Genomic DNA, 9,510 nt, shown 5'->3' on the forward strand with positions numbered 1-9,510 from the left:
TCTCACTCTTTGTGCTTGCGTTTTTCTTTTTTATTGACAGGATTTCGTCACCTCTCTCGTTTTTTCGCCATTCATTACGAACATTTAAATATAAAGAAAAATATCGCATGGCAAAGCGGAAGTTTTGGGCTTAACGTTAACATTAAGTTGAAAAATATAAGTCGTAGCTTGTTAGCAAAAAAGTAGGCTTCGTATGGGTATAAAAATTGCCTAATTTGACCGTTTAAACGTCGTCAGAATCAGCTGTTTAAGAAGATTAAATTTTTTAAAAGCGAAGGCTTTAGCAATAAAAATACCTTTTAGCCCAAATTGCTCCGGGCTAGCTTTAATTGAAATAAGCCTGCCTGACCTTTTACTTGTTACAGATATAATATGAAAATAACAAGGGTTTTTGGCGATATTATGAAGGACAATCACGTGAGGTAGGTTGATTGTTTTTCAATTTTGTTTTCAAAGGTCAGTGAATGTAGTTTTGTACGTGCAAATGCATTTGTAGAAATATTGTTAGTTGAAATTCAATATGAGAATGAGTATTAGGAAATATGTAACCTGATATCATGAAATAGGAACTGTAGATGGCAATTACGTCATTTAAATGTTTGCCGACTCGCAATCGGCATGCTTTCTTTGTCCCTGTCCCATTGGCTTATGTCGTCATTAAGATAGGCGTTACTCTTTGTTCCAGGCTACTGTAGGCTAGGTTAAAGCTCGTCGCATTTTTTAACGATCGCGAAATATAACGCGAGCAACTAATGACGCACCACCCGGCCTTCCTGTTTACCCCCTCTGTGATTGGTCCGTCGTCTGGGCGTCGGCGTTTCGCAATACCTAACAGCCAATCACAATCGTGCGAAAGGGATGGGACAATAGATCTGCGAATCAGCAAATTTTGTTGAAACGATAAATTTCGCAACGCTTTTTGTGTAGGGGTAGACCAAAAATAAACATTGACCTAATAAAAACGATGATTTGCTTTTATTTGCTACCGACACATTGTAAATTTTGAATTTAATTAGGGGGGTTGCAATTAATATTTAAAAGCCAAAATGTTAACTGCGAATTACCATCAATATTTGATGCAAAAATTGCGTGTTTTTCGAATAGATTACGACACTTTTTAGTGTAGCATAAAAACAATATAAACGTCATACGGCCCACTTAAAATTGCACAATATTTTTTTACAGAAGTCCCCATGGTAAAGTAAATTGTTGTTGTAGATATATAAGCCTGCACGCATGACCATGGCTTAGAGTTCACCAAAACGCAATAACAATTCTGATCATTATATTTCTTTTTTTGAAAATTCTAGCTCCGCTTGACTAACCAGTTTGATAGCCTGAAATTTAAGGACAAAACCGTCTTCAAAATATACTTGAATTACTTTATAAGTTGTCGCTTTTTACAGATGACATATTATTAGGATTAAAAATAGCAAAAAAATTATTTTTAGGACATTTATTATATTTTTGATAGGTTCTAAATATAAGATTTTTGATTTGTTTGTATTTTTGTTTTTATAAACTATTTTTAACATAACAAATTATGACATTTCTGAGTAACAACATGCGTACGCAGTAGTTTGATTTATAATTAACAATACGCAGAGTATAATTAGTGACCTCACTTCCTTTGTATTAATTCAAGTCGTGACGTAGAAATTAGCGTGTCTAATGCTTTGTTTTTTTTCATAACGTTAATGATATATTAAGGTAAACGTAGTAGTATATAGAAATGTTGTTAAGAAAGTTATTAATTTTGTTTGTAGTATTTATAAATAGATACTGCTGGCTATTTTATTTGGTAAGGAATATATTTTCAGCAAGTACTAAGCGCAGGAACTTAGTCTAAATCTATAGAAAATTTCGATTTTAGAGAACCAGTAATTGTATTTTGTTGACGCCGATTTTCTCAATAAGGTAATTTGCACAAGTTCTTTGTCTACTGCCCCGAAGGCCTGCTTGCTGCTCGACTTGTTTTGCGCGCTCCTATTGGTCCGTTTCGTGGGATGGGCTCGAACGTGATTGGACAGTTTTCGTAACGCAGTCAGATAACGCCTCTTATAAATAATATTCTAATTGGCGATAGATTTAAACCATCGTGATTTAGACTGGTATAAATATCACTTATAATTTAAATTTTTATTTCAGAAAATTTAATTTAAAAACAGGCGCTTTAAATAAGGTTTGGTTGAGTTTAAAAATTGATATACAACGTTTTAGGTGCATGAGTTAAATTTTATTTATTCAGGGAAAAAAATAGCGAAAAAAACTTAAAAATAATTTGTACTTTCTTCCACAAAAATACACGTTAGCTAGAGATGTAGCCTTGGAATTGAAACAAGATCAGTTGAGATTTTCGCGATATTTTTCAGCCACAATTTGTGCGAAGGTCTTGATGTCGTTTTTCGAGACGGCTTTTCTTCGCAGGTTTTGCTTCGCCGCTAGACGGGGCGCCAAGCGTGGCACAACACGGCGCCGAAAACTAATTTTTGTCCCATCCAGACTCATTTTTGCTAAATTGGGTTGTTTGTAGTCAGGACTGATAGGTTGCTTGGTCGGCACGATTTTGACAGCGCATTTTGTGCATTTTTTAGCCTTACTCTGCGATTGGTCGGCTACGATAGCTTGCGTAAATTGCGGTGCGCTGATTGGTTTAGAAGGAGGTGTTACCAGTTGGCTGGCGTCTCGATTTGTTTGGATTTTTTCTTGGTTTCGCAGTTGGTATTTTTTGAGCAAGTTCGTCAGCTCAAAAGTACCATTATGAGGCTGGTAAACACCCTGACTGAAAGTGCTTGAAATCCAATGATTAATATCCAACTGGTTTGCGGTTGTTGGGTCAAACGCTTGAGTGGTGTTGATTGGTTGTTGAAGCTGTGTAGGCGGAGCTCTTGTTTTTGTGGTTATGACGTCATAATTTCCACACAATTGTTGATCTTAAACGTAACAATGGGTCGTTAATTTCTTGTTCAAATACTCTTCAATTGTCTATCTGACGCAATTAAGTTTTTGAAATATTGCGTAATTTTTTTAACACGTGATATTAATTTCAATACCGGGTGAATGTAAAAGAACTTGTTTTTTTTTAACAGTAACTGTTGTTATAAAATGCGCTTTTTTATTTTAATAATTTGTTTATGGGGATTTTGTTTTAAATATTAAACTTTAAAATTCAATTTAAAAAAGAATGGGAAAAATTGTATGTAAATATATTGGAAATTTCGAAATTTACTTTCTTTAAGATATAAGTTGTTGTGAAACAATTTGAATTTATAACTAGTTTGCAAATTGTAAAATTTCGTAATTTAAGTCTGTTAAAAAAAAACAATCTGTCAGCAAATTTCGCAACAGGAAAAACAACGTTTCTTTATGAAATTCAACACCGTAGTTAAATTACCATTGGGTGTACGTTCCTTATTGAAATAGGTATTGAAATTTTCCAGCTGCTGACTTCTGCTAAACATTGCAGATGAATTAATACCATCATACGTACAGAGCTTTAAAATAGGATTCGACCTGAATAGAATGAATAGAAATTTACATATATATACTTGTTTTTTACACCCTCGTTGTCTAGCGAAAAATTTTCGAAAACATGTTTTGCAAAAATTATATTCATGAATAGTTTCTTAAAGTTTATTATGATTATAATTTCTAATTTAATTTGTATATAAAATAAATGTAATATTTGCGTGATAAATTTAAAGTTATATATTTTAAATTTTATATTAATTTATTGGCCCTACTTGATTAAGCTTTGAGGCATCGGCAATGGAACGTAATTGAAAGAAGGGAAATTTATCGGCATTTCGCTTTCCTTATCTTCGTTTAAAACGTTCCGCAAGATGTCCTCTTCGAGCTTCATAAAATCTAAAATCTGGGGTGAAAAAAACGAGTTTTAATTTGAGCGAAAAAAGTGTTCAATTTAAAAACAAACATTTTAGGAGTAGGTAGCTGTTAACGTTAATAGCCTAGAGGTAAAAATTTGCTTACGCAATGTTGGCGCATTTTTAACAGGGCTTTTAAAATTATAATACTTTTATATGTGCTCTTTTGTATTCAACAAAAAAGCAATATATGTTTAGATGTAAAAGTTTATAATTAATATTAGAAAAAAATAATTTTTCTTAGGTAGTTCAAACCGGCGTCGATTTTGTAATAAGAGTATAATATTAGAGGGACAGCCCCTAAAATATTTCGTAATAAAAATCAGTGCTATATAAGACGACCTACCGCGTTCGAATTGTCATCGTCGTGAGCAGTCGACCAAACGCAACTCGGTCTGCTAGGTTCAGCATAACACCAGCTCGGAAGATGTCTAGAAATATCTTCAAGGTCTCTTTGATAGTTCGACCTTAGTTTAATGTTCTCGGTCGCTTTAGGAAAAATGCACGACGCCATCTTTTAGTATAAGAAGCAAAGAAAGGCGCAGTGCTATTCCGAATTAGCAGTATCGTTGATTAGCTTATTAGGTCGTGCTGGATTTCGATTTTTTGCTTTTTTATTTCAGTTGTTTTTGGTTGCAACCTTTGCATGGCTACGGTTGGCAGGATTTGAAGTTAGTTTATGACGCAATTATTTATTCTTTGTTTGTGTATTTAAACAAAGTGTGTGTTTACAATTTTAATAAATTTTAGGTTTTGTTATTATTTGTATGTTTGTAATTTTTTGTGCAAGTGTTTATTTATAGTGTGTTAGTTTATTTTAGAAGCACACTAGCTTAAAAATGAAGTTGTTTTTTGAATATAGCTTTTGCAATGAAGGCTGTTTCGCAGACAGGTTTAAAATAATAGCTAATCAATTATTCTAGCCTAGATCAATATCAGTTCTATTCTAATGAAATTTTTATGCTTTAATAATTTAATTTTTATTTTTTGTTGATTTTTAGCTGTGAAAAACAAGTTATTGAAACAACGTTGGATCAAGGTGAAATTCAAGAAAAAAAAAGTTTAAAAAACTGTCTTTTAAATCACTTTACGTCCGACTTTGACCAATATTGTAAAACTCAGAAGTACTTTAATCAAAATATGTGGGCTTTTCAATATAATTAGAAATCAAAAAAGCAACACTAATTTTACCTAAAAAAATATCTACAAGAAATATTCAAAATGTCTCCACCAAGTAATGAAAATGAGTTACCGCTGTCTCTGCCTTTGAAAATAGCAAGTGCTGGCTTAGCTGGATGTACTGCTGACTTGTGTACTTTTCCACTAGACACTGTGAAAGTTTGGTTGCAGGTAATTCAAAGTTAAAAATGCTTTAAAAAATGAAAATTTAAAGCGTCTTAATTAGGCTAAAAAAATGTAGGCAAAATTTTTTTAATCTTATTTAAAAACCATTTTTGTTTTGCTTAATAGGTTAATGGTGAATCTACGCCCACCACCAAACCAACAAAACCATCTCCAAATCAACCATCCAAAAACTACATCCAACGAACCAATGCCGTAGCATCTGGTACACATAAAAAACCAGACCTTAGTACGTTACGAAAAATGGCTGCCATTAATTCAATCACCAGCCAAAGACAATCTAATAACGGGCCGTTTAAAAGTACGAACCGGACCCTACCATACAAAAACGTTCTCTTACGGTCCCATGCCTCTTCAGCACAAGCTTTAATGTCTAATGCACGAGTTAGTTTGATTGGTACCATGGTATCCGGGGTGAAAAGAAACGGATTTTTGAGTTTGTACGGAGGCCTTGCTGCTGGTTTGCAAAGACAGATATCTTTCTGTGCGGTACGGATCGGACTCTACGACTCTGTTAAAGAATTTTATCAAAAACTTATACCAGGTAAAAATAAATATTTTTAAAGAACTGTTAGCTATTTGAATTAAAAAGATGTTACTGCAAAATTAATAGACTATTTTAGGCATTTATTTTTTCTACAAAATGTTCGTTTTAGTGATATCTATACAACAAAAACTAATTTAAAATCATTTTTAGGCAATCCAGAAGGCAAGCAGATTCCACAGCGCATTCTAGCTGGTTGCACTACTGCATTTATTGCCGTATCCTTATTCCAACCGACCGAGGTTGTCAAGATTCGGATGCAGGCACAAACCAATCTGCCAAAGTCTCAACGAAGATATAAGACCAGTTTTGCAGCTTACAGGTAAAAATATTACTAAAAAATGACTATTTAATAAAATTTGTGCCATAACCTTTGTAAGTATAGGCGTTTATTAGGTCAAATTTTTGTTAAATATTGATTTTTATTAACAATACAGTGTTATATTATAGACATATATACAAAGGCGGTTTTGGTGAATTATGGAAAGGCCTCGGTGCGAATGCAACGAGACTTGCTGTCGTTAATGTATGTGAACTTGTTACTTATGATATCGTGAAGGAACTTATCCTCGATTATCGAATTCTTAACGACAACCCGATATGCCATTTCACATCTGCCTTTATATCAGGTACTTATACATTTTGAATTTTTTTTTTGATAAATGCAACTTTAAAATTTTATCGTTTTTAAATTCTTTTTATTAAAACAATAAAGCAGTAGCATAAGAATGATTTGGTTCTCCGTTCATAGCATTTGCCAGCAGCGTGGTATAGTAGTAAGAACACTTGCTACACCACACATGAGGTCGTTGGTTCAATCCCCACTATTCTCATGCTGTAGTGCCCTTAAGTAAGGCGCTTTAATCGGTATGAACTCCTGCTGAGCCAGCACTTAATCAGCAGCTTAATTATCATGCAGTTATAATCTATAATGTCTCAAACTGACACAGGCAACTCGAGACTGGGTCGGAGTAACTGATGTTACTCTATGTTTAAGTCATGCATTCGACATTCCCACATCGAGGATAAAGATATCTACAAAAAATATATATATATATAGGAAAAGTAAACGTTTTAGGAACTAACTATAGCGTAAATGTAAACTGTTAACCTAGACAGAACCGAAAATATTGCAACACGGAATAATATTGCAACAAAAAACGTGGCGCCGTTACGTCGAATTGTCTATTTTTTACCGCTTATTTTAGTTAAGGTTTCGTTTTGTAAATCACGTTGTTTCTGATACTGTTATTAATTATTTTAATATTTCAGCAATTTTTTTTTGCTATTTAAAAAAATTTCCAAAATTTGATTTTAATTTATTTGATGCGTAATCAATACATTTTATCGACTCACAGCAAGCAGCTGTTATTGACAACGTGACGTCATCGCTACGTAATAATTTAGGAAATTGTTGGGATCTCATTAAAGTTTAATTTGGGGTGATTTAAATACCAATATTGATGTCAGTTATGTAAATTGTTTTAATCAAATCGCAGATGGTTTTAAATTGCGCGGTAATTGCGTTTAAATATAAAATTGAATTATTAATAAGTTAATCTGCTTGGGTGGTATTGGAAGCTGGTTGATTTTATTATTCGGTATTAGGGCATTTTAAAACAATACTTGCGTTTTTTTTGTATTTGTTTATCCTTGATGTGGAAAGTTTGACTTTACAACCTAAACATAGAGTAACAATTGTTACCCCGACCCAGTCTCAAGTTGCATTTGGCAGTTTGGGATATTATAGATTATAATTGCCCGTTAAATATGCTGCTGATTAAGTGCTGGCTTAGCAGAAGTTCATACAGTTTATAGCACTTTACTCAAGGGGGCTACAGCATAAAAGCAGTGGGGATCGAACCCAGAAACTCATGTAGTATAAAGCCAAGCGTTCTAACTACTACACTTCATTATTAAATAATTTTAACATAGTATATTATATGCAATAAACGTATAAAGTATCTTAATTTTTATTGAATATTTTTAATGGTATCACAAAACCCTCTTTTTCCATTCAATTTGTAAATTTTTCTTTTTTAACAGGTTTTATAACAACGGTCGTAGCTTCTCCTGTCGATGTAGTTAAAACCAGGTATATGAACTCACCTAAAGGAGCTTATAAAGGTCCAACTGAATGTGCTAAGAATATGTTTTTGAAGGAAGGATTCCGTGCTTTCTACAAGGGGTAAATGTTGTTTTTTTATCGAATTTAATTAATTTGTAAAGTGTAAAAAAATTGTCGTTTTAAAAATTTTCTAATTTTGCTAGTAATTTATAAGCAATTATCTAACAATAATAATATGAAAAAAAAATTTTTTGAACAGAATATCTAAAAATATCGTAAAAACTTATTTATTTTAATTTGCGCTGTACCTAAATATAGTTTGCAAAAAAATATAATTTACAATATACATAACTATAAAATATAATACCAGTAATTAGTTAAATATTGTTAACAATTTTTTTATTATTTTTTTAGATTTGTTCCTGCCTATCTAAGACTGGGCTCCTGGAATATTGTAATGTTCGTATCGTATGAGCAATACAAGATACTGGCACGAAGAATACAATACGGCGATGTATAGACTATTATATACACATCTATATGCTGTAGTTATCATAGGCTAATCTTAAAAAAATAAGTTTTAAAAATTTCATAAAAAGGTCTAATTTTTTTGGTCAAAAAAGTTATGCTTTTAAATTACCACCTTAATACATCTAAAACATATTTCGACCTCGTTTTAGATGGACCACTTTTGTTTACTTGAATTTTAAATGTTTGTCAAATATACAAATTTTAAAACAATATACACATAATGCACTTACAACAAAGTTTGCTATACAGAAAAAATTAGATTCCAAATCTAACACAAAATTGAATTTTATATCCAAGTTTAACACAATTTTTTTGTTAACCTTTTAAAGCCTTATATATATATTTTGTTGAAATTTGTTTTTGTTTAACCAAAACTTTAACTATAGCATATTATTTTTTGCTTTTTATAAAAGTATATTCACAGTTTTACAGTTTTTTATTTGTGTTTTGATTTTTAAATTTAGGCTTATTGGTTTTAACTCTTTCAAAACAAAATCATGCACTACAACCTATACCTCGTAGGCAAAGAGTTTCGGTTCCAAAATAATGTTTTTAAAAGCATCTCAATCACGTGGTTTATGACGTCATTGTTTTACATTTTTCACTGTTAAATGACGTCATGAATTATGACGTCATTTTTGTTGAAGAAAAAACTGCACTTTAAAATTCATATCATTTTTTTTCTTTTAAACGAATAATGTTGGTGCTTTTTATTGTTATATTTTAATCGCTTGTTTTAAATTGTATTTGATTTGTATATAGCACACAATTGTACATAATTATTTTGCTTTATCTTTGTGCGTTTATTTTTTTTTCTCGTCTTGTAAGGCAAACATTTTCTTTATTTGGCTTAAATATATTCTAAAAAAAAAGAATTTAAATTCGTTTTGTTTTTATTATTTTGTTGAAATAGAATTGAAGACAACGATAACCATTTTGGTTACAGAAATATAAATTTACCTTTTTAAAGTAAATGGTTTACTGAGTATCTTCCACCTACACATTAATAAGCATTATTTTGTTTCTGTTGTTGTTGATTGCTTAAATTGTAAACATATAAATAATTTTTTCGTCTTGGTAGTAAAAATATATTACATACTTAAAAGCGTGGGTTAGTATGT

At 31.7% G+C, this 9,510-nt stretch overlaps 1 protein-coding gene across 1 annotated transcript; it reads left to right on the forward strand.

Annotated features, from left to right (window-relative positions):
- The first annotated feature begins 100 nt into the window (after positions 1–100).
- Positions 101–9,471, forward strand: LOC145741565 (putative mitochondrial transporter UCP3). Its single transcript, XM_082559167.1, has 7 exons — positions 101–422; positions 4,886–5,234; positions 5,355–5,790; positions 5,944–6,112; positions 6,241–6,419; positions 7,837–7,978; positions 8,273–9,471. The coding sequence occupies exons 2-7, from the start codon at positions 5,106–5,108 to the stop codon at positions 8,376–8,378; spliced, it is 1,161 nt and encodes a 386-aa protein (XP_082415293.1). The 5' UTR covers positions 101–422; positions 4,886–5,105; the 3' UTR covers positions 8,379–9,471.
- Positions 9,472–9,510: the final 39 nt, after the last annotated feature.

This window comes from Corella eumyota, chromosome 2 (assembly GCF_963082875.1).
Source record: "Corella eumyota chromosome 2, kaCorEumy4.1, whole genome shotgun sequence".
NCBI classification, from domain to species: Eukaryota; Metazoa; Chordata; class Ascidiacea; order Phlebobranchia; family Corellidae; genus Corella; species Corella eumyota.

Bases quoted from the DNA above. Each gene is read 5' to 3' on its own strand.
- LOC145741565 (XM_082559167.1), top strand. From the start codon at position 5,106: ATGTCTCCACCAAGTAATGAAAATGAGTTACCGCTGTCTCTGCCTTTG. The intron at 5,235-5,354 runs GTAATTCAAAGT...TTTGCTTAATAG, and splicing joins CTGTGAAAGTTTGGTTGCAG to GTTAATGGTGAATCTACGCC. The intron at 7,979-8,272 runs GTAAATGTTGTT...TTATTTTTTTAG, and splicing joins TTCCGTGCTTTCTACAAGGG to ATTTGTTCCTGCCTATCTAA.